General features: G+C 37.2%; 1 protein-coding gene across 1 annotated transcript; it reads right to left on the reverse strand.

Moving 5' to 3' along the window:
• Positions 1,889–24,726, reverse strand: PCNP (PEST proteolytic signal containing nuclear protein). The gene is made up of 5 exons (XM_003132696.4): positions 24,571–24,726; positions 17,495–17,709; positions 14,546–14,620; positions 10,201–10,256; positions 1,889–8,396 (listed from the first exon to the last, which is right to left on the reverse strand). Exons 1-5 carry the CDS (start codon positions 24,695–24,697, stop codon positions 8,270–8,272), a joined length of 600 nt encoding a protein of 199 aa, XP_003132744.2. The 5' UTR covers positions 24,698–24,726; the 3' UTR covers positions 1,889–8,269.

The raw sequence follows: 26,592 nt of genomic DNA on the forward strand, positions 1-26,592 counted from the left end.
CTTTGTGAATTCCTGAGTCAAACCACTGCTCACACCTTGGTATTTTTTAAAAATAAACTTACTTTTTTTTTTTTTTTTTTTTGTCTTTTTGCCATTTCTTGGGCCGCTCCCGCGGTATATGGAGGTTCCCAGGCTAGGGGTTGAATCGGAGCTGCAGCCACCAGCCTACGCCAGAGCCACAGCAACTCGGGATCCGAGCCGAGTCTGCAACCTACACCACAGCTCACGGCAACGCCGGATCGTTAACCCACTGAGCAAGGGCAGGGACCGAACCCGCAACCTCATGGTTCCTAGTCGGATTCGTTAACCACTGCGCCACGACGGGAACTCCCAAAACTTACATTTTTTTAATAGAACAGTTTTAGGTTCATAGCAAAACTAAGTGAAGTACAGAGTTCTTATATACCCCCACCCCCACATGTACACCTTTTCATTGTCAATTGCATCTTATTTGCTTTAATCATTTGCAAATATTTTATCGTCTAATTATTATGTGCATTCTTTCCGTATTACTTTCTTTGCAATACTTGATATGTGTCCTGATGCTTGTTTTGATCTTTTCCTAAAAGTCAAAGTATAATAGATTATATATTCCATACATATTAATTAGAAACTTTTATTTTCAGTCATGGCTACATGGGTATATTCATAGTTTCTATTGATCTAACCAAGTTTCACATCAACTATGATTTAGTTATGGAATTCTAAAAGCAGGAATAAAATAAGTAACTCTAGGTATATAAGCATGAGATCTGGATAATGCTGGATTCTGTGTGAGATTCATTTCCGGTGTATTTGGGTGATATACCAACCACTGACACAGATACACAAGTTCAGAGGTAACTTCTTGCTGTAAAGTTATAGTGGTCATCCTTGATAGTTTACACAGTATACATAAGTTTTTTTTTTCCTAAATATTAAGCAATGTGACATCAATAGATACCACAGATAAAATGCTCCCATAGACGACTTAGGTTTAGGGGGAAAAAAAACAGATTTAGAAGAGCACATATGTATTATATTTAAAAAGTACAAGGTATGAGTAAGAATTCTATGTCCATGTACAATAATTAAGTGGGTGTCTATTGTGATGTAGCCCAAAAACTGGTCTGAAAAAAGTTCTCACATATCTGAGGCCCTAGCATGACAGCTGACCTAATTTACCTTAGAGACACCTTTACTCCCCACTCAGGTCTCCAATTATCAAAGTAATGTAGGATCAATGTAGGAAATGTGGAAAGAATAGGAAAATTAAAGGAAGTTAAAAAGTAAAAAACTAAAACCAGTAATTATTTCTAACCAATAATAGACTCTTGTGGGTTAAAAGACTACATATCCCCAGGGACTTTTCATGCAGAAATTGAATCAGGGGTTTCCAAAATTTGTTTTCATTGTGGTGATGGGGAGCTTCGTATGCTACACTTCCCTGTGGCAAGCAACTGTACTTCCTCAAAGATATGATTTTTGGCCTCTGGGCCCCTCCACCAAATGTTGACTTTACCTTGCTCACTTATTTCCTAAGCCCTATGGCTGGTAGTTTCTTCCTGCACTTGCTACTTCTATTACAACTGAGAGTTCTCATGTTAACAATTTTTTATATTACAGCTTTTCCTCATTGATAAAATGCTGAAGAAGCTTTTGACAAAATTCAACACCCACTACTTATAAAAGTACTTAAGAAAATTAGGAGTTGATGGGTATGTTTAACACAATATGTTTACTTTAGTCCTAAAGTTAGGATCTTATTTAATGGTAAAACACTGAAGATGTTTCCACTGAGAAGAAAAACAAGGCAAGGATGCCCATTATTTCCACTACTATTCAATATGGTATTAGAAGTATTAAGAAATGCAATTAGACAAAAATTAATTAGAGGCACAAAAGTTGGTAAAGTAAAGCCATCTCTATTTGCAGGTGATATGATGGTACACCTGGAAAATTCTTGAGAATCAATAAAACTCAAACAATAAAGAGTTTACTTAGGTAGCAAGATACAGAATTAACATACAGAAATTGCCTTCATATCCTGAAACAATAACAAGTACATAATGATAGAGAGAAAAAGCTCATTTTAATAGCAACAAAGATGATTACTTAGGAAGAAGCTGAACAATACGCAAAACCCATATGAAAACAAATTTAACTCTCCTGAAAAACACAATAGCAGACTGCTTTCGATTAGGATGGCTTAATATCATAAAAATGGAAGTTAACTGAAATTAGACCCCAATCTCACAAATACATAAGAATATACTCCAAATGATTCAGGAATCTATTTAAATTTTAAAATGAAACAATATAAGCACTAGGAAAGTAAGGGTGAATACATCTTTAACCTCAGTACAGAGAAAGGCTTTCCAACTATTAACAAAACTGAAAGGCAATAAAGATTAACAAAGTTCACTATATTAAAAAAAAAAGAGGGGGGAGTTCCTGTTGTGGCTCAGTAGTTAACGAATCTGACTAGGAACCATGAGGTTGCGGGTTCAATCTCTGGCCTTGTTCAGTCGGTTAATGATCCAGCATTGCCATGAGCTGTGTGGTGTAGGTCACAGACATGGCTCGGATCTGGCACTGCTGTGGCTGTGGTGTAGGCCGGCAGCTGTAGCTCCAATTGGACCCCTAGCCTGGGAACCTCCATATGCCATGGGTGCGGCTCTAGAAAAAGGCAAAAAGACAAAAAAATAAAAAATAAAAAAAGAAAGCCTTTTGCCTTAAAAAAAACACCATAATGAAAACCAAAAGACAACAAATAACTGGGAGAAACTATTTAAAACTTACAGCAAGAATAAAGTTACCATATGATGAATTCTTAAAATATGAAAACAAAGACCCAATAGTAAAATGGGAATGAAAGCTATGCATAAAGATATTCAATATTCAAATAACCCTTAAACATATGAAAAGATATCCAATCTCACTCATAGCTAGAGATGCAAGTTAAAATTATTTTAAAATGGCTTTTTTTTTTTTCTTTTGACCTCACCTGTGGAATGTGGAAGTTCCCAGACCAGTGATTGAACCTTCACTGCAGGTGAAACCTGTGCCACAACTGTAGCAATCCCAGGTCCTTAATCCCTGCACCATATAGGATCTTCCTAAAATAACATTTTTTTTTTAACCTATCAGATTTGGTAAAAATTAAAAAGCATGACGAACATATTCTAATGGCAAGGCTGTGGGAAGAGGCACTCTCATACATTTCTAGTGGGACAACAAACTGGTACAATCCTTTTGGGGGAGAATTTGACAAAACCAAACAAGAGTAGATAAGCACTTATATTTTGACACAGCATCTTAATTCTAGGAATTTACCTGAAGGGAAATTCATTCCAATATGAAAATACACAAGCACAGGTTATTCAATTACAGCATTGTGATGGCAAAGCATTAGAAATGACCTAAATACCCATACATGGAAGAGTAATTGCATTGCTTTTGGTACATTCACACGATGGGAGTACTATATAGCTGTTAATTTTTTTTTTTTTTTTTTTTTTTTTTTTTTAGGGCTGTATTCACAGCATATCCAAATTCCCAGGCTAGGGGTCGAATCAGAGCTACAGCTGCTGGCCTACACCACAGCAACGCTGGATCTGAGCCGCATCTGTGATCTGCACCACAGCTCACAGCAACCCTGGATCCTTAACCCACTGAGAGTCCAGGGATTGAACTCGAGTCCTCATGGATAGTAGCTGGGTTCATTACCACTGAGCCATGATGGGAACTCCTAAAGATTTTTTTTGGGAAAGATCTCCAAAAACACAGGGTATATAGTTCATGGGGAACACAAATCCAAACAAAAGTAACACAACCATATGAAAAGGGGAACAGAGAAAAGAACTTACAGAACTTTGTAGAACAATATTTTTATTATAAACGCTTAAGACTAAAAAGGAAATGTTAGTAGTTTTTCATAGGGAAATATATAAATTCATAATTCTCAAACTACTTTATGTGTATTCTAGAAATTAATCAAATAAATCAACAGATTATAGTTAGTCAAAGTCAGATTTCTTACTGTTGGTAAGACTAATAAAGGAGGAAGACCAGAATGTTGGTCTGGTATTAGAAATATCTATATGAACTCATGGAAATATATATATAAATAATACACATACATATACACATATAGATATAGAAATTAGTACATATATACACACATACATATACTTTCTAGCTGTTAACCAGGCTAGAAGCAATGACACTTCAGTTACCAATGAGTACACTTCGTGCAGATTTTGGTTTCTAAATAGGTTCTAAAAGGAATCATGGATGCTTACAGATCAAATTCCAAGGTTAGAGAAGAGAAAATACAAGGTAAATCCAGAATATCTTCTGGTGCCAGAAATTTAGGAAGTATTAAAAAAAAGAATGGGGACATGTTAAAAAGAAACAAAGGTCAATGGGAAGGGGTTTGCAGGGGGCAAATCTGGGACATTTTGAGTAACAAAATATTGGTAGTAATGCATTATCACATATAGAATACTAGGGCCTGTTGTGGATAAAATAATTGGTTAAAGAATGGAGTTCCCTGGTGGCGCAGTTGTAGCACAGGTTTGATCCCTGGCTCTGGAACTTCTGCACGCTGCAGGTGCAGCCAAAAAAAAAAAAAAGAATGGCAAAGAAATCTTCACAGAATTTCAATTACTAAAAATAGAGTGATGAAAACAGAAAATAGAAAATCACCATTTGGTAAATCCTACACTAATTGTTTCAGGAAAAGAATCATGGGGGAAAAAAACCCAAAGAGCAAAAAACATGAAAGCTTGCCAATTAGTGGGCAAAAGTATGATAAATAGGATACTTAGAAGAATTTCCCCATAAGATACTTGATAATCACAAAGGAATTCTGGCAGGTATCACTCTAACCAAACGGTCAAAATTAACATTACCAGTAAGAGGTCAAATTGACATCATGCGTTTGCTAGTGCACTGAGGACACGTCAGTTCTGTCCCTTCTTGCCAAGAATATATACATTGAATTTAATCATGAGGAAACATTAGGGAAATCACAAATTTAGAGATCTTTAACAAATGACTGGCCTATACTTTTCAAAATGTCTCAAGTCATAAAAGACAAACACTGGAGTCACAGGTTAAAGGAGCTTGAGGAGAGATGACAAATAAATGTGTGAAAATGAAGTGAATCTTCAAATAGGGAGACATTAATGGAGTGAATGGTGAAGAAATCTGAATAAGGTCTGTAGAACAGTAGTATACAATGATATAAAAATTTTAATAATGTTAATTCCCTGGTTCTGATGAACTGTCCTGTGGTTATATAAGATGTTATCATTTGGAGAACATGGAAACTTTGTAATATTTTTGCAATGTTTTGTTAAGTCTGAAATTTTTCAAAATGAAAAGTTAAATACAGGAGTATCATCATCTCAGCAGGAGAGTAACTTGAACAGTTCCTCCACAGTATATCAAGCTAACTTTGATTAGAATTAAAAAAAAATGAAATTCATAGCCTTCACTTGTGATTAAGTCAAACTAGAAGTGAATCTTAATTCTAAAATTTATTTCAATCTTTGCATTTAATAAGACTTGAACTATTTGACAGCAGCATTATAAACATTAAGAAAATATTTAGAAGAATTCCCATTGTGGCTCAGCAGGTTAAGGACCCAACACTGTCTCAGTGAGGACGTGAGTTCTATCCCTGTCCTCCCTTAGTGGGTTAAGAATCTGCTGTTGCTTCAAGTCGCAGCATGGGCCACATTATGGCTTGGATCCTGCCTTGCTGTGGCTGTGGCATTGGTCGTGGCTGCAGCTTGGATTTTATCCCTAGCCCAGGAACTTCCATATGATGTGGGTGTGGCCACAAAGAGGGTGAGGGGAGATGGCAGACACTAGTAAGAGAATACCTTCTAACATTTAGAGATACTCAAAGATATGCCTTGGCAGGATATTTTATAGCATGCAATTGCCAACCACTTAGGCAGTAGAGAAAGGGGATTCGGATTAGGTCTTTTCCAACCTGAGATAATGTAATGTTCTAGAAGTATATGCTAAGTTAGGTAAACCCAATTTTTTTTTTCTTTTTTGCTTTTTAGGGCTGCACCTGTGGCATATGGAGGCTTCCAGGCTAGGGGTGTAATTGGAGCTATAGCTGCCTACACCTCAGCAATGCCAGATCTGAGCTTTGTCTGCGACCTACAGTACACCTCACAGCAACTCTGGATCCTTAACCCACTGAGCAAGGCCAGGGATCAAACTTGCAACCTTATGGTTCCTGGTCAGATTCGTTTCTGCTGCACCACAACAGGAACTCCTCAAATAATTTAAAATCTCCGCTTTTTTTATTTTATTTTATTTTTATCTTTATTTTTTATTTTTTTTTGTGCACCCATGGCATGTGTAAATTCCTGGGTCAGAGACACAGCAGTAACCATGCCAGATCCTTTAACCACTAGGCCGCCAGGGAACACCTAAATTTCCCATCTTTGGCCAACAATCTGGGCAAGAGCAACAATAACGTCTCTTCTTTGTTTAAAACAAATAAACCGGCAACAATTACATGGAATAGAAAATAAGAACACTAATTGAGTTTGACAAATTTATTGGTATTTTAGTAAAGACATTCATCTCAGTCGTTTCTCTCTCCTATCTTGACCTTAGGTTAATATTTGAGTCAAGAAAAGAAAATGTAGGAGAGGGATGTTATTTGAACATAAACATTAAAATGAACAAAAACGGCAAGTTTGCCTACATTAAAGCAAGTTAAATTCATTTATCTTGATATAGTTAAATCATGTAAGTAAGAACTAATAGTTCTATATACATTTCCATTGTTTTACTTGGGGCTTACTCTAAACTCAACTGCAAGTGAACAAAGTATTAGGGATATATACAGGCTGCTTCTCTAGAGCTATTACCTATTAAAAGAGCTCAGTGAGTAATTACCACCAATCAAGTAGTCTGAAGCTGCCTCCAAATTTAACACTGTAGGAGTTTTCAAGGATATCATTATACTATATGTTTCTTTTATGTGTGACTATGCTTTTAAAGATGTGTTTAACTGTCACATTAAAAAAGAATTCATATACAATACAAAAATACAAAGTAAACACAAATCCTACAACACATAGCTTAACAAAGTATATGTGGTCAAAGATTCCATAAAATATGTTTAAAGATGCATTTTCTTTCCTTCTATTTTCAGTATCTAAAATGTGCTTTTGAGAGGCCACTGGTTAATATGTATACAGTTAAAATAAACCATATTATTGTGCTAAAGAAGGATTCCTATAATAAGTTCGAATCAAATTGGATTTCACAAGTTAGTAACTTAAATGCTTTGATAGAGTTACAGAAAGTGCGTCTTTCTCATTTTCCATCTTCATACAACCTTACCCTTTTTTTTTTTTTTTTGGTGTTTATACCCTTTAAAAAATAAGAACAGCCAAATATTTAACTATGTACATTTAAATTTTTGGTGGTGGTTTGCTATTTTAAAAGAAACAGCTTCCTTATGATTTGCCTCAAGATCTGATGGAAATGCTTACAGGAACTAGCTAATGACAAAACCAAGAGAAGCACATTCAAAATACTGATTTACTTTGGTAGCAAATGGTTGTTCTTTGAAAACTAATGAAGGTAGACAAGACCCTTTAAAATTAAGTGGGCTATCTTAAATACTCAACAGTTTACATAAAATTTTAAAATATTCTTTTTAAAGAGCTAAGCATCTGTTATCCACTGATAGCAATGCAATAACTAGTTTATGATGACTCGAAACAAAACAAATGCCCATTAGGAAAAAAAGCCGTATTTTAATTTTAACTAATTTACTTTCTCAGTCAATAGTCCAGTAACATTTTCCTCCCAATGTAACACTCCCTTCTTTATAAGGCTGTTCCTGGGAGCCAGACAGTTTAGGCTAATAAGGGAGTTAAGTTAGAAACTAATTAACTATAGTTTCAATAGACAATAACTTTTTGCTTCCCTCTTAATGTGCTAATAGTTGTGTCTAAAAAAATATGCAATTCTTAGAAAGGTACCATTTCTGATTTTTTATTATCTGTAACCTTTGGAAACTAATCACATGAAACTACAAAATTAGTAAATGTCTTGAAATCTGCATATAAAACATAAATTACCTCTAATTTTAAATTCTCATTTATTAGTGTACCATTCAATCTTAAAAAAAAAAAAAAAAAAAAAGGCGGCTCCAAAGATAGTCTTATACCATTCTTTAAAAAAGGAAACTGTTCCTTTTAACTTTACACCCACCCCACACCCCAATTTCAAAACACATCATTTAATTGTCTTGGTCATGGACATTTCCAAGATGAGATTTTATATTTCGTTCCCATAGCTTCTGGTTATCAGAAAACCCATGTTTTCCTTTATTGAAGGAATTTGGTCCTGCTGATGTTGGTGTATCCCTGTGTTAAAAGAAAGGAAATTGATTTAAAATGTTATATAACGACTCTGGGGCCATGTTTTTAACACATTCAAAACATATTTGTTTAACACCTATCATAAATGAAGGCCAAACATAAGATGCAGCTACAGGTCTGTTTAAAAATACCCTTTCCAGGAGTTCTCTTGTGGTGCAGTAGGTTAAGGATCTGGCATTGTCATTGATGTGGCCTGGGTCGCTGCTCTAGGGAGGGTGTGGTCCCTGGCCTGGGAACTTCCACATGCCACAGGCACCACCACCCCCCCACAAAAAAAAGAAAAAAAAAAAAAAAAAGCCCAATATAATAAACCCCTTTCTGGTCCTAAAATTTCAGACACAGTAGGCCTGAGGAGGAATGAGGTAAAAAAGCAGTTTTAACAAACATGCAACATGGTTCTGATACACAGCTAAAGGTGGCAAGCACTGCAGTTTTAAAAACCATTGCTTAGGGTTTTCCGTTATGGCACAGCGGAAAAAAAACGAATCCAACTAGGAATCATGAGGTTGTGGTTTGATCCATGGCCTCACTCAGCCGGTTAAGGATCTGGCATTGCCGTGAGCTGTGGCATAGGCCAGCAGCTGCAGCTCTGATTGGACCCCTAGCCTGGGAACCTCCATATGCCATAGGTGTGGCCCCAAAGAGAAAAACAAACAGACAAACAAAACCCATTTCTTATAACCCATTAACAGATCATGAAATCAATTTGGTGGCTTGACAGCATTTTTTTTTTTAAAGTTTTTTTTTCTTTTGGTCACCTTAAGGCACATGGAGTTCCAGGGCCAGGTATCAGATCTGAGCTGCAGTAGTGACCTAAGCCAAAGCCATGGCATGCCAGATCCTTAACCCACTGTGCCAGACACAGCTGATCCCATTGTGCTGCAGTGAGAACTCCTTTTTAAAATTTTTTATTTAAAAATTTTTTATTATAGTTGATTTACAATGGATATCAGCATATAAAAAAATGAATAGAAGAAAAACATGAGGCTGTATCATACACAAAAATGTTCAGTGTCATCTTATGAACTAATTTCCATTTTAAATGTGTAGATATACAGATATATGGGGTGTTTTGACTGAGTTATAATATTTGCTATATTTCTTACTTTAGGTCCCAGTATGAAAGGAAGGCAAGCAGTCAGCCATTGACACTATTCCCATTTGAATCACAAAGTCTGAAGACTGATGCTTGAAGACTTAGCACTTCGTTCTCTGGGAGAACATACATTTGGCAGAAATGGGTCCATAGTGTAGGTTGTACTGAACCCCAGCTTTTTTATTAAGTTATCCATTTATGTGTACAAAGATAGGAAACCAAACATCATATTAACATGATTATTTCCATGATAACAGAAGCAATGGAAGAAAATTTTAAACTACTTTTGTCTTATTTTGATATTTAGCATATAAATCACCAAGGAAAAAGGGACACATACAATCAAAATTAAGTGGTGGGAATGATATCATAAATGAGATGAAAGCCATTTCTTTACAACAGAAAAAAAAATTTAAATTTTAAATCAGAAACATTTCTCATAACTGTTTTATTTGAAAAAATATAATTACATGTATCTGAGAAGAAAAGCATTAAATTATTGTTATTTACCCTTAAGCTACTCATTTTCTCTTACCAGGAGAGAAAATAAGATTACTGACATCTTAGAAAATAAAACTGTTTTGCCCAAATATGCAAGAAGCGCCTGAACACTAATAGATTATGCATAATATACAACTTATTCTTACTCTTAATTCACCAGTTTTCTATAATATCACACAAAAATTATAATACCTTCCAATATTCTTCATCCTCATCTTTGCTTCTGGAGGCATTTCCTCTGGTTCACTCTGGAGAAAAAAAAAAGACAGAAACAGAGATGACTGCATTAGACATAGTTGACCACCAAACAAAAACCTGTGTATAACTTTATAGTTATTTGTGGATATGGGCCTCCATATCCACAGTTCTGCATCTAATGATTTAATCAACCCTTGGATTGTACTGTAACACATATTTACTGAAGAAGATCTGCAAAGGCCCATGCAATTCAAACGCGTGTTGATCAAGGGTCAAGCGTATGTTAAATTCACTTGATTACTAATAATGCTAAATTTTATATCTAAATCTGTAAATTTTGGTAAGACGAGAAAATAGTTTAATGACATTTTAAAAAGAAACTGTTTCCAGTGTGATTTTTGCATAAAGAGAAAACCTTATAATATTCTAGAACTAAAACTGTTTACTGTAAGTTACACATTGCACTAAATGCTTTTTTTGTTGTGGAAATTTCTGGGCCAGGGATTGAACTCACGCTGAAGGTGCTACCTGTGCCGCAGCTGTGGCAACACTGGATCCTTAATCTGCTGTGCCACAAGGGAACCTCATCAATGCTTTAAAATATGCACTATCTTTGAAAACCCTAACAATCCTAAAAGGTGGGTATGAATTTCATCATTTACACTTGTAGGTGAAGTAAACAAGTTTAACTTGTCCAAAGTCACAAAGCTAACAAACTGCAAAACAGCTGGATGCCAAAGCAAAGGCTCTTAACCACTTTATTTACTGTATTATTTACTGTATTATTCCTTATCAAAAATATCTCTTTTACTATAAAGTTATTTTTTCTTTCTCCCCCCCCTTTGGCTTTTTAGGGCTGCAACCATAGCACATGGAAGTTCCTGGGCTAAGGATACAATCAGAGCTACAGGTGGCAGCCTCTACCACAGCCACAGCAACTTGGGTAGGATTTGAGCTACATCTGTGACCTACACAACAGCTCATGGCAATGCTGGATCCCCAACCACCAAGGAATGCCAGGGATCAACCCCGAGTCCTCATGGATACTAGTTGGGTTCCTTACCGCTGAGCCACCTATAAAGTTATTTTCCAAGCTCATTCCTTACTACCATTCCATAGTTATAGCTAGTGAAAAGATATGTGACAAGTTAGTACCTTTTAGATGTTTTTCATGCTAAGCTAAAATATTCTTTTTTAAAACAGTTACTGCAAGATTCAGCTTCAAGGGGTTTTCTACCTGTCAATTGTGGGACAATTTGAACATTACAGCCTGGTGAATAAAGGAAGAACCCAAGAGCCTACACTTACACAAGTAAGGAAAAGCTTTCTTATAGTAAGAGACAAGAAGAAATGCAACAGAAAAAAAAAATTTAAATTTCAAAATTAATTAGTTAAATGAATGCCCTCTTTGTTCAACATACTTTAGTCTTAGATATACAGTCAAGGTTAATTAACTACGTTCTGCAGAAAAAGGAAGAACCAGATGAAGATTTTAGATGCATGTGTTCTTTTACCTGAGAGACAAGTTTATCTTTAACTATCATTACCATCTTACAGCAGAGTATTATCTGAACCTGTCTAAAATTTCTTTAAAAACAAAACAGTTAAGATATGATGCAAAGAACATAGGATAAGAAACCAGAGACGTTAAGTTCTGGTTCAACACTCATGCACTCTCAATTTCTCCACCTACAAAATAACTGTTACCACACAATTCACAGGTATATATGGAGAGTAAAACAGTTACGTGAAGATTCAAGTTGTTTGGCAGAGTAAACCACTGCCATTATGTAGGTGCTTACAATTTTCAGCCTCTCTACTTCTGTGAATGCTGTTCCATTCTTCCTATATTGTCTTTCCCTGATACAAGCTGCACATACCAAAATGCTACCTAATCTCTTATGAATGTTAGGGATGACAGAAAACATTTAATATAATTTAAGTTAGTGCTTTTCAAACTTTCATTTTTTGGAGGGGACAATGAAATACTTTTGTCCCAACAAAATACTACTTGGGTTCCCAAATACCAAACAAATATAACAGCAGATATAAGTGAAAAAGGGCAGGAGACCAGAGCCATGCATACTAGCTATCACCTAATACCACAGTAGCTTTTGAGACATTTCCACAGAACCATTTAAAAATGTCATTTAAATTCAGCCTTCATTTTTACAGTTGAAAAGATAAGGTTCCAAAAAGGTAAAGTGATTTATTCACAGGCTTTCTATTGGTTAATAATTAGAAAGGACAGAAAAAGAATCCAAGTCTTCTGACTGCCAGTTCTGTGGTCTTTCTATAATGTTATATCCAGTTACCCAGCCACTCTTCCTCACCTGAATATCTACATCATTTCATTTTCTCAAGTATTTTTGATTTTTATCTGGTACTGTTTTACGTGTAAGTCCCTGTCCTGCTGAATCCCTAGAAGAACATGCCCAATTTATCTTTGTAATTCTTTACCTACTGATCTGGGGTCCAATCATTCCATATTTATCTTTGCCTAAAACTCTTCTACAAAAACCTCCAGTCCTGTCAAGCACAGCTGCTTAGCATTTACCACTTGTAATTGAAAGCTGATGTATTAGCCTACAAAAGTATTTCTTCAGAGTTCCCATCGTAGCTCAGAGGAAATGAATCTGACTAGTACCCATGAGGATGCAAGTTCGATTCCTGGCCTTGCTCAGTGGTAATAGATTGTATACCACTGCCATGAGCTGTGGTATAGACTGTAGACTTGGCTCAGCTCCGAGTTGCTGTGACAGTGGTGTATGCCGGCAGCTACAGCTCTGATTTGACTGCTAACCTGGGAACCTCCATATACTGCGGGTGTGATCGTAAAAAGACACACACAAAAAAGTATTCCGTGGTTTGTCAAAACCTTGCCTAATATGTTTTAGTATCCAACTCCTTTTTCTTCTCTATTCTTCCCAATCACTTCAGCTCACATTTTTTTGCTCCTCTGAATATATAATTCTTATCCATATTGCTTTTGAGAGCAAGTACTGAAGTAACATAATTGTTATACAATGGGGGTCACATCCCAAGTGGGGATTAGGTTCTAAATTCAGAGCCTAAGGAAAAAAAAAATCAACTACGATTATGCGTAAAATTCCGTATGTCATTCATAAGGATGGTAAAAGAGGGACATTGTGAAGAGCATTAGAGAACTAGGAATGCCAAAGAGAACAGCAGATAAGCACTCCATGCTCACTCCAGAACACATGCCTATTGACTAGATCTTCACCTGCACTATTATTCCTCATGGGGATATAGGGAGAAAGCACTACAGTTGCTCCCATCCTTTTTTTTTTAAGTTATAAAAAACTTTATCGTTCACTTTAGGATCTTCCAGGAAATCCATTTATCTAAATATTCCACTTACCCTCATTAGAATACCCTTTTTCAAAATAATATGGTGTCAAAGGAGGGTAATTCATCAAGATTCCCTTTAAAACCATAGCCATGCTGTGTTCACCAATCCTATCATATCTATAGCTCCTTTTAAAAGCTGAACACAAGCATAATGTCTCACTGAAGATTCTAACTGAAAATTATTAAAGCCAACAGAACAGATTTGTTTTGATCTTACGTATTTCACAGCACAGATATATATATTATTACTCATAATAAACATTCATTATTTCATTAAGATCCCTGACCCTCCTTTGAAGTCGATAATATGTATTTTTTTGTCTTTTGTCCTTTTAGGGCTGCACCGTGACATATGGAGGTTCCCAGGCCAGGGGTCAAATAAGAGCTGCAACTGCCAGCCTACACCACAGCCCACAGCAACATCAGATCCTTAACCCACTGAGCAGGGCCAGGGATCGAACCTGCGTCCTCATGGATACTAGTCAAATTCATTAACAACTGAGTCACAATGGGAACTTTGAAGTCAATAATATTTTAAATAATCCTACAATCAAATAAAAATATTCAGATTTTGCAGGTGTCACTAAAAAAAAAAAAAAATCACCAGTACCATTAATATAACTTGACAATGTTCCACTAAAATCTTCCTTAAAGAACTGGTTAGAGGAGTTCCTGTCACGGCGCAGTGGTTAACGAGTCCAGCTAGGAACGATGAGGTTGAGGGTTTGATCCCTGGCCTTGCTCAGTGGGTTAAGGCTCCGGCGTTGCCATGAGCTGTGGTGTATGTCGCAGATGCGGCTTGGATCCCGAGTTGCTGTGGCTCTAGTGTAGGCCAGTGGCTACAGCTCTGATTCAACCCTTAGCCTGGGAATCTCCATATGCCATGGGTGCAGCTCTAGAAAAAGACAAAAAAAAAAAAAAAAAAAAAGAACTGGTTAGAGTAAAATAAAAAAAACTATCAACTTACATCTTCATCTTCATTAAAAGCTGCTGCTACTGAAAGGGTTTTTGGAGCAAGAGTTGGAACAGTTTCTTTAGGCTTCTGAGGAAGAAACATTAAAAAGAGTATCATATAATGTTTACACAGGTTTATTTAATGATAGGAATAATTTATCTTCAAAGATTCAACTTTACGTTTTCACAGAAACATTGTAACTTTGGAGAAATCCACTTTCATTTTGGAAATGTGTGGTAATCAATGGATAAGTTTTACTTTATATGCCTATTTGTTTTCCTCTTGTAAAAGATTTTCTAGTTAAGATCTATCATTTAATTAATATTATTTAGCTAAAAGGTACCTGGTATAGGTAAGAGAAAATGAATTTAATACTTTCCCATAGTAACATAAAATTAAGCATGGTGCCTTGAGAAAGAAACCAAGATTCATCTTTCTCTACTAGCTAGCTGCCTAGTGGACAGCTCCCCTTAGAGCTAGTGTTTAGTGTTCCTGAGTGCCCAAGCCACAAAATCTTTTCTTCAACTTGCACTCTACTTAAAGTCCTGTTATTTAGATCTCTATTAAACATACTCAAATCTCCACCTGCCTTCCCATCTTACTAACAACTACCAATACCTGAGGCCCCTTAGCATTACTTGCCTGAACTACTGTTAGAAATACCATCTCTACACCTTCTATATTTTTTCTCTGTATTCATTCCTCTATACTGGTACCAGAGCAATGTTTCTAAAATGGAAATCTTTAGGATCGAGATTCCTTGGAGCCATGGTGTCATGGCTCCTCTAAAACCTAAAGAACAAAACCAAAAACTATATTATGGAGTAAAAGTCCTTTATGATTTGGTCCTATGACCATATTTGGGAGCAGGGGGAGTTTACCTACCAAACACTTCCTAATTATAATTTCCTGAATGTATCATGTAGCTTCATATCTAAACTGCTTTTGCATGAAACTTTTTTTTTTTTATGGAGAAAAAGATAGCTTTATTGCTTTGCCAGGTAAAGGCAGCCACAGCAGGCTAATGCCTTAAAGACTGCCCCCCCCCCCCCGCATGAAATCCTTTTTATCTGAGATGCCCCTTTGTGTCTTGCCTACACTTAAGGCCAACTTTCGCATCACCTCATCAGTAAAATCTCTGAGCTGCTGAAACAAAATCAACCATTCCTTCTTGTAGAACACAAACACTTTTTATAAAAAATATTTGTTTTAGAAGGAATAAAAAATTTCCATATGTATATTATGCATAGTGACTTTTGAAACACCTTAAACTTTTTTTTTTTGGCGGCAGCATATGGAAGTTCTAGGGCTAGGGACTGAACTTGAGCCACAGCAGCAACCTAAGCCACTGAAGTGACAAAGTCAGATCTTTAACCTGCTTCACCACAAGAGAACTCCTTTACACATTTTTCTCCACCCTTTACTCTTAAAGATCTCATGTATCTGATGTTGTAATACAATATAAGACACAAATAAGTATTTGTCATTTCATCTTTTCACATCATATAATCAAAAACAAGTTTCAAAAAAAAGCAAGTTTCAATTATTTTTATATCCTACATTGTATTTCACCAAGTTTATGTTTACAGTGGTTTACTTTATGAAAAAAAAGGGTTATTTTTTAAGATTAAAAAGTTTTATTACTGAATAGGCCTTTTCAAACATAATCTTCCCAACTAAAAAGATCCGCAATTACCAAATCTGTTAATGATTTAGAAAAAGCAGGGACCTGGGTATCTGATTTAAAGAGTATACTCAACCACAGGGAAAATCTATTATCAAGGGTAACACTTGTATGAGAAGTCTATATGAGAACCACATGTTTGATGACTATTAAAAAAGTAAACATTTATGCAGGTAGGTTTATGCAATCTTATAAAAAACATATTAAACCAAAAGAATCAGCTCAAATAGGAGTCATAAAGTAATGATGTTACAAGCTGAAGGTCTTTTGTTCAGACTGAATTTTTTAGAAAAAAGAAGAAAATGAAAAAGGCAAAACAGCACAGGGTAGGAGTAGGGGCTCTGAGGAATGGCAGCTTATTTATTTATTTTTTCATTAATTATAGTTGTTTTAAAACTAGAAATGTAGCTCAAACACACTGACTCTAGCAGGAACCTGATCATATCATATTTGTAAGATCTGTGAATGGCATTTAATGAAGAAATAAAGCTGTATGCATCTGACAACTCAGCATTAATTTTCACAGAACAGACATGAATAAACAATTTAAGAGCAATGTAGGAATATTCTCCTCACATAAGAATGTAACTATTTTCTAAAGTCAATATTAAGACACTATTCAAGTAACTTTCTTTCTCTAAAAGAAGAGATCTATCTAACAGAACCATATGCAATTATCACTTCCGTAGGTCAGGAATAGTGCCTAAACTTCACATGCTTCAATCTAGTATCTCAAACACTTTCCAGATACTCCATAGTTATTAGTATTAATTCAAGGTTTACATCTTAAGGGATCAAAAATTCATCTTTAAAGGACTACTATCAGAGGATATATAGTACTCAATGTCCATTTGCAGCTCCAAAGTAGGGTTATCAGCAAGTTTGTCTTAACAAGCAACACTTTACTAACAGTAACCTTTTAAGACACAAAAACTGATTTCTGGAGATATTCTGTTTAATATCACAGGAATTGAAAGATAATTTTCAGAGGTTTTGCTCAACTTTGGAATTCTAAGCTATTATTTTATAAAAATCATATATTCTCTAAATAGTTGTTCTCATATTACAAACCTCTTTTAAAAACAGCTTTGAGTTATAATTCATATAGACCCTTCTTGAATACAGAGCTAATAATTTCTTAAATACTTATATATAAGTTCATGAACCAATGTATCTTTTTGTACTTAATTTACCATAACCCAGTAAAAAAACAAGTTTCTAAGACAAATTCTTAACACCAATTATGAATATAATATATAGATAAAATGACAACTCACAGTTGAGCCAAGTTTGATGGATATGGCTGAAGCTTTCTTTGTCGTCTGACTACCTATGGCAAATCCAAACTTGGAGATCTTTGTAGGCTTTGTTGGGAGGTCTGCAGCTTCTTCTTCAGCTGATCGTTTCTCAGCGCTGCGACTGGAACTTTCCCCTCCATTACTGGAAGAAACAGTCTTAGTTTTCACAGGTTTTTCTGCTTCTTCTTCAGGTCCTGGTGAAGTCGAAACAACTTACCAAGATGAGCTATTTTTACTGAGCAGATTGATGGGAGCAGCAACCTCAAAAAGCATCGTTATAAGGAAGATACCTCTGCAGTTGTCACCTACTGACCCAACAGTCTCTTCCACTGTTTGTTAGAGTATACAGCAGGAACTGAGATTGTGTGGCAGTAGAAGAGGCTCCCATGAATTAACTAGCATAAAATACAGAGCAATTTAAAATTATAAATATAAAGTTCACAAGAAGTAAGACCCTTCAACTAAACACTATTATATAAGTTGTACAATAATCTAGTTTTGTGAAATTTTACTTTTTATAAATTAAGATGTATAAATTCTTCGACACAACTAGTTGGCAATTAGTCACATCATAATACATTTGACTAATAAAGTCTAATATTCTTCATTAATGTACTATTAGTTATACAAAGTACTTTGTTATAAACAGCTCATTATCCAAACTACAGTGTTAGTACAGCCTGGAGTAATTTTCTTGAGTGATGTGTTCTTCATGTACATCTCACACAATCTTTAGAGTTGAAAGGTAACTTCAAAGAAGACTTCAAGGTCATCCCCTCCTGAGTAATTCAATTCTACTCTCAAAGCTTGGTTATCGCCTATTTAAGCTACTCTTAAGAGTTACTGACGAGACAGTTCAGGGGGTGGGGAATATGCACTGGGCTTGTGGGATGGAAATCCTATAAAATTGGATTGTGATGATCATTGCACAACTATAAATGTAATAAATTCACTAATAAAAAAAAGAAAAAAATAAAAATAAAGGCAAAAAAAGTTACTGATAATTATACTTAGGTTTATACATTATTTTTTCTCATGAGAGAAAGATAAGGTAATTTCAAATAGAAGGAATACATAGGTAGATATGGAATTCGAGATGTCGTTCAGTAATTTTGCTGGTGTTTGTATTAATAAACGATGAAATTAGCTCACATCTTGATGACCTTAGCTTATACATGGAGGCTATATAGGAACATATTGAGAGGTAAGATAAGAAAAAGGCTGATTATTAAATATTTTCATTTCTTTCCCAACTTTACCAGTTTATCCTCTAGAATGTATTCTGCTACACTGGATGAATAGCTTACTTATGGAGAAAGAAATCCTCTAAGGTATGGCCCTGACAACAGTTAAGCAAACAGGACAAAAAGCTAAAATGTGGGGAAAAGGGGAAATCAAACAGACTGACAAGTACTGAATTAAAAGATGGAAGGTTATAGGAGTTGCCGTCGTGGCGCAGTGGTTAACGAATCCGACTAGGAACCATGAGGTTGCGGGTTCGGTCCCTGCCCTTGCTCAGTGGGTTAAGGATCCGGCGTTGCCGTGAGCTGTGGTGTAGGTTGCAGACGTGGCTCGGATCCCGCGTTGCTGTGGCTCTGGCATAGGCCAGTGGCTACAGCTCCGATTTGACCCCTAGCCTGGGAACCTCCATATGCCGCGGGAGCAGCCCAAAGGAAGAGCAAAAAGACAAAAAAAAAAAAAAAAAAAAAAAAAGATGGAAGGTTATAGATCCCAATCTATATAGTTTTGGAATGACCGAGGCCTCTAAATTAATAAGCACTTTGAACAGAACATTTGATTTTGTTTTGAGGAAAATACAAGGAACTCTGAATTACCTTTAGATAAGGGGTAAAAGTTATAGTAACAATGTAGGAGCAGAATTAAGCAGGATTAAGTTTTGGGATTTCCCCTGGAGGCAAAGATAGCATTGAAATGGTTGGTTGAGGTGTCACTCACTTTTTTAGGTATAAAACTACAAAAGAACCTGAAAAATTTAAGATTGCTATTTGAAATACAGAACTCAGTTTAGAATTTCTTTACAAAGGAACAGTGTTATGCAAATACTATTTTTTCAGAGTTTATCACTAAAAGCAATTATGCTAAGTTTTTTTCAGCATTTTATTTCTAGTTTTTTTTTTTTTTTTTCCTTTTTTGGGCTGCACTCATGGCATATGGAAGTTCCCAGGCTAGGGGTCCAATCGGAACTACAGCTGCTGGCCTATGCCACAGCCACAGCAACCCTGGATCCAAGCCGAGTCTGTGACCTACACCACAGCTCATGGCAACACCAGATCCCCCACCCACTGAGTGAGGCCAGGGATTGAACCCAAATCCTCACGGATACTAGTCGGATTTGTTTCTGTTGCGCCATGAGAGGAACTCCTTATTTCTAGTTTAAATCAAGTATGAATTTTAGAGCAAAACTCAAACTGTTAACTACACCTTTGTGACTAATACACAGCTAAAACTGAAAACTCACTGGCTCTAAGTATTGAACATACAGAAACACGTAGAAAACCCACAGAATTTACATACAGAATCAATCTATAAACTAAAGGCACAAATTTTGTGCAAACACAAACTCTGAAAAATATCAAAACAAAGAGTATTAAGAACATTTAGTCTTGATTTTAGTCTAATTCTGCTCTTTGAACTATAACCCAAGGGCTATAATTAGTCAAAATTTCTGGTTCTTTTAAAATCTATCTTTTCTTAATCCTAGTCCTCTTTATACCCAGAAAATAATTCTGGAAAAAGAATCTAGAAAAATCTTTGATTTTTCTAAATATGAGAAAAAAGTGAAAAACAATTCTTACTACAACATTAAATGTGACAACCAATTGATTTAGTATGTGCTAAAACATGGAATACTATCTGTCCAATCCTATGATGCTGCAGAAAAGATTTATCTATAGTGACTACTCTAGGAAAAGGTGGCATGAAGTGGGGAGTTGGAAACACTGCTCTACCATTAATCATCTGGCAAAAACTTAATTTTATTCCATCTGTGTTTCTGTCATCTGGAGGCAAACTATTAAGACCACCCATGTCTCAGGTCCACAATGAAGATTAAACATAATATGTTTATTAGGTTGTTTCTACACATGACTGATTACAGATCCAGCAATTTCTGGATATAGTAAATAACTGGCCTTGCTCCTCATTACCATTTTAAAAAAAGAAAAGCAACTGTAAATACTCAATAGCTTAGAAAACATCTATTCTTCAGTGAAGGGATGGAGTAAGGGAGTGAAGGTGGGTGCACTGTAATTACTTGCTACTTAGCCTTAAATGGATCAATGTGTCACATGGACTGGAGCTGTTATTTCCTCTTTAATTAATCCTCTTCTAACAATTATGTAGTAAAATAGACAAAACATCTAGGCAATAAAGTAAATGGAAAAAGTGATGAAAATGGGAAAATATGACAGCCAAATCTATGTTCTTATCAACGTGTAATTAAAATTTCTACAAGTTTATATCATTAGAAAATTATTTCAACTTTTTTTTTTTTTTGTCTTTTTGCCTTTTTCTACTGCTGCTGCCACGGCATATGGAAGTTCCCAGGCTAGGGGTCTAATGGGAGCTGTAGTCGCCGACCTACACCACAGCCACAGCAACGTGGGATCTGAGCTGCGTCTGCAACCTACACCACAGCTCAGGACAATGCCAGATCCTTAATCCACTGAGCAAGGCCAGGGATCGAACCTGCAACCTCATGGTTCCTAGTCGGATTCGTTAACCACTGCGCCAGGACAGGAACTCTGAAAACTATTTCAACTTAATGTGAACTGTGAAACATACCAGTAAACATCAATATTAATTCCTAAGCCCATCATTAAGAGTTTTCCTTTTTCTTTTTTCTTTTTTTTTTTTTCTATTTCTTTGGGCCGCTCCTGCGGTATATGGAGGTTCCCAGGCTAGGGGTCGAATTGGAGCTGTAGCCATTGGCCTACACCAGAGCCACAGCAACTCGGGATCTGAGTCGCGTCTGCAACATACACCACAGCTCACGGCAACGCCGGATCGTCAACCCACTGAGCAAGGGCAGGGACCGAACCCGCAACCTCATGGTTCCTAGTTGGATTCGTTAACCACTGCGCCACGACGGGGAACTCCATCTTTCTTTCTTTCTTTTAATGGCTACACCCATGGCATATAGTTCCCCGGTCAGGGATCAATCCCAATGGCCAGAGATTGAATCTCAGCTGCAGCTGCAGAAATACTGGATCTTTTAATCCACTGCGCCCTGATCAAGGATTGAACCCTCGCCTCTGTATGGACCAAATCGCTGAAGTTGGTTCTCAACCCACTGGGCCACAGTGGGAACTCCATTGAGTGTTTTCCTTTAAACACAATAGTACTACTTTAGTATTTGGGGGCTTTAATCAAGAGCTGTTTTCAATTTATTGAGACCTTTTGTATTTTGGGACTGTGCAAAACAAAATTTTGAATGACCACAGATTCATTCGTTTCATACTGTGAAAATTTTAGTGACACTACTTTTAAAGTGAAAAAATGTGTTTTTTAAAAAATAAAGCACAAATCACTTTAAAAGAAAACATGGATAAATTATATAAAATTACTAGATTCTTCATCAAGGAGTATCTAGATAAAAGGGATTTTATCTAGTTTGTATTCATTCTGAGTAAACAAAAGGTGTAAATTATAGTTAACCTTTAGTCAAATTACATATGGTACTTGCATCTTTTTCTCCGTTTTTCACTGGATGGAGAGGAGAGGTGGGCCTTGGAGTACAAAGTACCTTACTTTGAAAAAAATTTACCTAAAACCATTTGCATTCTGGTAGTTTCTTTATCTGATAAAAGGCCACATAACCTACCTCTCTAATAGGACTGGTGTGCAGTGTGAAAATGTTCAGGAATCTTCTAGTGTCTGGCATAATAAATGCCGATTTCATTAAAGTAGTTCTTACATAACCTAAAATAGTCTGAGATGGACTGATTATGATATGAATAGCTCCTGTATAAAATTTCTACTTATTTCAAGGAGCTACAGAAATTGAGTGAAAGGGAGGAAAACAAAAAACTGTCCAAAGCCTTACTCTTAACATTATCCTTCTTCTTTAAGGTGAGAGTAAGTTGTTCAAGCAGCATCTCATATTGACATAAATTCATGTAAATTCATTTAAAAAATGCTTCTATTTCTGACTTACTGGATTATTAATAGGATTTTTAAAAAAATCAGAAAATCTCTAGAAAAGCCCCCAAGACAAACCTGACAGTGTTTTAAAACAATGCCTATTTGCCACAAAATCATCAATTTAGCAATAGCCTTGTATGAAATGTTTTAGCTGATTTCTTTGTACAAATTCATTAAAAATATCTGATGTTCAAAAATGGTTTATATGCAACAATACTATTTTCCTATAAAGGAAGGTGTACCCACGACAAATTATGTAGACATTATTATGAGTTATTACTTATTCTAAGTCACCAACAAGGAGATAATTTTTTATAGCAATTAGCAAAGATACTTTTACACCACACCCCTTCACAAAAGTGTGCTAAAATAGAAACATCAATATTCATACTACAGAGTGAACTATCCCTAACTGAAAGGGTAGTGGATGAGTTTACAGTGAATTATGCTGACACTTAGGTACATTTTGGCATCACACTAAACACATCTCAGATACTCTCAAGCAAGACAAAAAGCCATTCTAAAAGTTAAAAGTATAAAACTTAGATAAGATTCTTTAGGCTACAGATATGGTTTTCCTCAAATTACTTTTTTAAATGTAATTTTGATAATTTCCAAGAAAATTTTTGACGAAAATCAAATTGCTAATGAGGTAGTACTAAGTGGTTTAAACTGTTGTTTCATAAACCATTCTACTAGTTTTAATTTAAAAAAGACAAGAGGGGAATGAGAAGGGGGAAGGGAGTTTGGGCTCAACTAACAGCACTGTACATAACTTTTGAAAAGGAAAGTCTGGGTCCAAAGTAATCGAACACTGATTACACTTTTCTCAATTTTTGATCCCAAGTCAATTCACATTAAACTTGTTGGAAGGTCCAAATAGTTGTCCTCATAGACTATTAATCTTATGTATGTTTTAGTATTAAAAACTTTCAGGGATAAGACTTTAAGGAGAGTTAGAATCGAGTGTAGTACTTAAAACGTTCTAAAGACATTATGATCAGCTTGCACGTGTTGTCACCAGCCTAGTTAGGACAAAGGGGCGGGAGGGCTGGAGAGATTACATGCTATTTATTTTCCTTAATGCACAAGACCCAAATTTAGAGGGGTGGAGGTGACAGAATAAAGATAGCTGTAACTTGAGTTTACCTCGTAACGAAATACAGGAAAAGTCACACTAGCCTATTTAGCCACCTTAATATCTGGCATGAAGTTAGCTGGCAACAGCCTAGCTCAGAAAAGGCAGACACTGTAAAGAAAGGCAACCAAACCCTAACCCTAGACCCCGCAGATTAAACCAGGAGGCAGGCAAATGTATTCCTCGCCCCCCGCCCCAATCGCCTCCATATATCCCGTTACAGGATCAGTATTAGGCTTGAAAATAAAGAAAGGAAAAAGGCCGGAGTCGTCCGCCTTCTTAGAGAAAAGGGAACAGCAAACTAACTCCTAGGTGTAACTGAGAGGCCCCGGCACCGTCGGAAACTCGGCCTGCGGCCACAGCTGGATAATTCGCACTGGGTGAGCCCGCCTGAGCGTTTTGTGTGATGTGCGTCTCCGGTGTGGCGGTAGCGGCTCCTGCACCGCGACTCCTAGTCCTACCCCGAGTTCGGTCCTCCTGTCTGGGGCCCATCTCCCTTCTCTTCGGAAGCAGGGCCTCCGCTGGGGCCGAGAAGTGACGAACAGTGACCGGCTGTACCCCGGCAAGAAGGTGATGTGGGCTCAGATCCCAGCGGGCCGCACCGGGCGTGCCCGGGGCTCGTCTGGGCCCAGCGCCTGGCCGGGTGAGCGCCAGATCCGCCCATTCTCGCCCCAACCTACTCCCCCCACCCAGGGAAGCTCAAAGAAAGGCCCAGAGCATCCCACGTAGCCCGCGACGCTGGGGTTGTGTTCACCTCCGGCGGCTCCAGCTCGCTGCGGCTTCTCAGGCTTCTCCTCTCCCGCCTTCCCGTCCGCCATTTTCCCCGCCGCGGCCTCCCCTGCAGCCACGCCAAAGACGTCACGGCCCTGCCCAGCAACCATTGAGCTTCGGAGCCAGCCGTGGAAGAGGCAGCCTAGAGCGGCCCTAGAGATAGGCAAGAGGCCCTTTCCGAAACGGAAGTGGATGTGACTTCACCGGCGAGTACCTCCGAGGGAAGGGTGGGGGAAGTTGGATGGTTCTGCGGATCGCTGGTTAGGAACTTTCGGACTTCAGTTAGATTTTCATGGTCCAGAAGCGGTTCCGAAGAAGTTAGAGGAGGTTGGAGCATAATTCTAGAAACGTTGGTGAAATTATGTACGATCTCTGCAGACCGGTGGTGTGGTGGCAGCCAAAGCCAGTAGGCTCTTTCATTCTGGTTTTGCTAGCTCTAGAGTACCTACTCAAAATAAACAAACAAACAAAAAACAAAAAACAAAAAAACCCCCCAAAACCCAAATTCTAGGGGAAATCAACGTTTATTGGGCGCCCCCTTGTGTCAAACACTACCTCGTTTTAATCGCAATAGTCCGATGAGGAATCATCCTCTTTTTAATTAGATGTGAGCGTTGAAGCCAAAGAAAAATTTGTCCAAGGTCACGTAGGCAAGTGGTAAAACTTTTTTTTTTTTTTAACATGCCGCAATTTCTGTGTCAAGACGAGTTACTTTATTATGTGAAGACCTCAGTAGTTTCTGCCTTGCTCAGAAACCTTTAGGGGATACCCAGGTTTGCAGAATCAAGTCCAAGCGTTATATTGGGCCGCAGCCTAACTTTTCAGCTTTTTTTCAGCCTTTTTCCTCTATATTTATACTGCCCTCTTGCTACACAGGGTCGATTCCTTGCCTAGGGAAGTGTAGTTTCTGGGTTTGCCCTATAATATGCTGTGATTGTTACAAAAATTGATCTTAAAGGAGCCAGAAGTTGAGTTTGAATCCTTTTACTGGCTGAGTAAATCTTGTTGGTTTCTTACTGCCTACAGACATATGGCTTCCTTCTGTATAAAATGCAAATAATAATATTATTTGCTCAAAGAGTGATTTTGCTACCTGCAACTTGCAGCAACCCAGGAACCTCAATCCACTGAGCAAGGCCAGGGATTGAACCCCCATCCTCATAGAGACAAGGTAGGGTCCTTCACCTGCTGAGGCACAACAGGAACTCCTTACCTCGGTATATGTTTTTTTAAAAAAAACTCCTTAGATGGCTCAAAAGTTCTTTGGGAGTTGCCGCTGCAAAGAGATCAGCAGTATCTCTGCAGCACCAGGACACAGGTTCAATCCCCCACCCACCGCAGTGGGTTAAACTATCCAGCATTATGGCAGCTGTGGCATAGGTCAAAACTATGGCTTGGATCTGATCCCTGGCCCAGGAACTCCATATGCTGCAGGGTGGCCAAAAAAAAAAAAAAAAAAAAAGTTCTTTGACCACAGAGACCATTACAAATTCTTTTTTTTCTTCACAGTACTTTGTACTGCATGTTTCATATACGAAAAGAGTTCAGTATTTGTGAATGGGTGATTCATCAGGCTCTAAATCTGGAGAATGAAGAAGGAATCAAAGTGCATTTCCCATAACAGAAACAGGGTGGTTTGCTGATACTTCTTTTCTTTTTTTGTTGTTATCTTTTTATCTTTTCCAGTGCTGTTCCTGCGGCATATGGGGCTTCCCAGGCTAGGGGTCCAGTTGGAGCTGTTGCCACTGGCCTACGTCAGAGCCCCGACCTACACCACAGCTCTCAGCAACGCTGGATCCTTAACCCACTGAGCAAGGCCAGGGATCAAATCGCAGCCTCATGGTTCCTAGTCCGGATTCGTTAACCACTGAGCCATGACGGGAACTCTGGTTTGCTGATACTTTGATTTGGTCATTTGAAACCCCTGGTCCACTATTTATGACTATATGTAAAAGTGCTCAGCAAAACATTTTACATAGATCAGGTAATTCATATTTGTTTCCTT

This window comes from Sus scrofa, chromosome 13 (genome assembly GCF_000003025.6).
Source record: "Sus scrofa isolate TJ Tabasco breed Duroc chromosome 13, Sscrofa11.1, whole genome shotgun sequence".
In the NCBI taxonomy this organism is placed as follows: Eukaryota; Metazoa; Chordata; class Mammalia; order Artiodactyla; family Suidae; genus Sus; species Sus scrofa.

Excerpts from the sequence above, each read along its gene's own strand:
- PCNP (XM_003132696.4), bottom strand. The coding sequence starts at position 24,697 with ATGGTTGCTGGGCAGGGCCGTGACGTCTTTGGCGTGGCTGCAGGGGAG. Across the intron at positions 17,710-24,570 it reads GCGAGCTGGAGCCGCCGGAG|GACCTGAAGAAGAAGCAGAA; the intron begins GTGAACACAACC and ends CGACTTCACCAG. Across the intron at positions 14,621-17,494 it reads CCATCAAACTTGGCTCAACT|AAGCCTAAAGAAACTGTTCC; the intron begins GTGAGTTGTCAT and ends TTTCTTCCTCAG.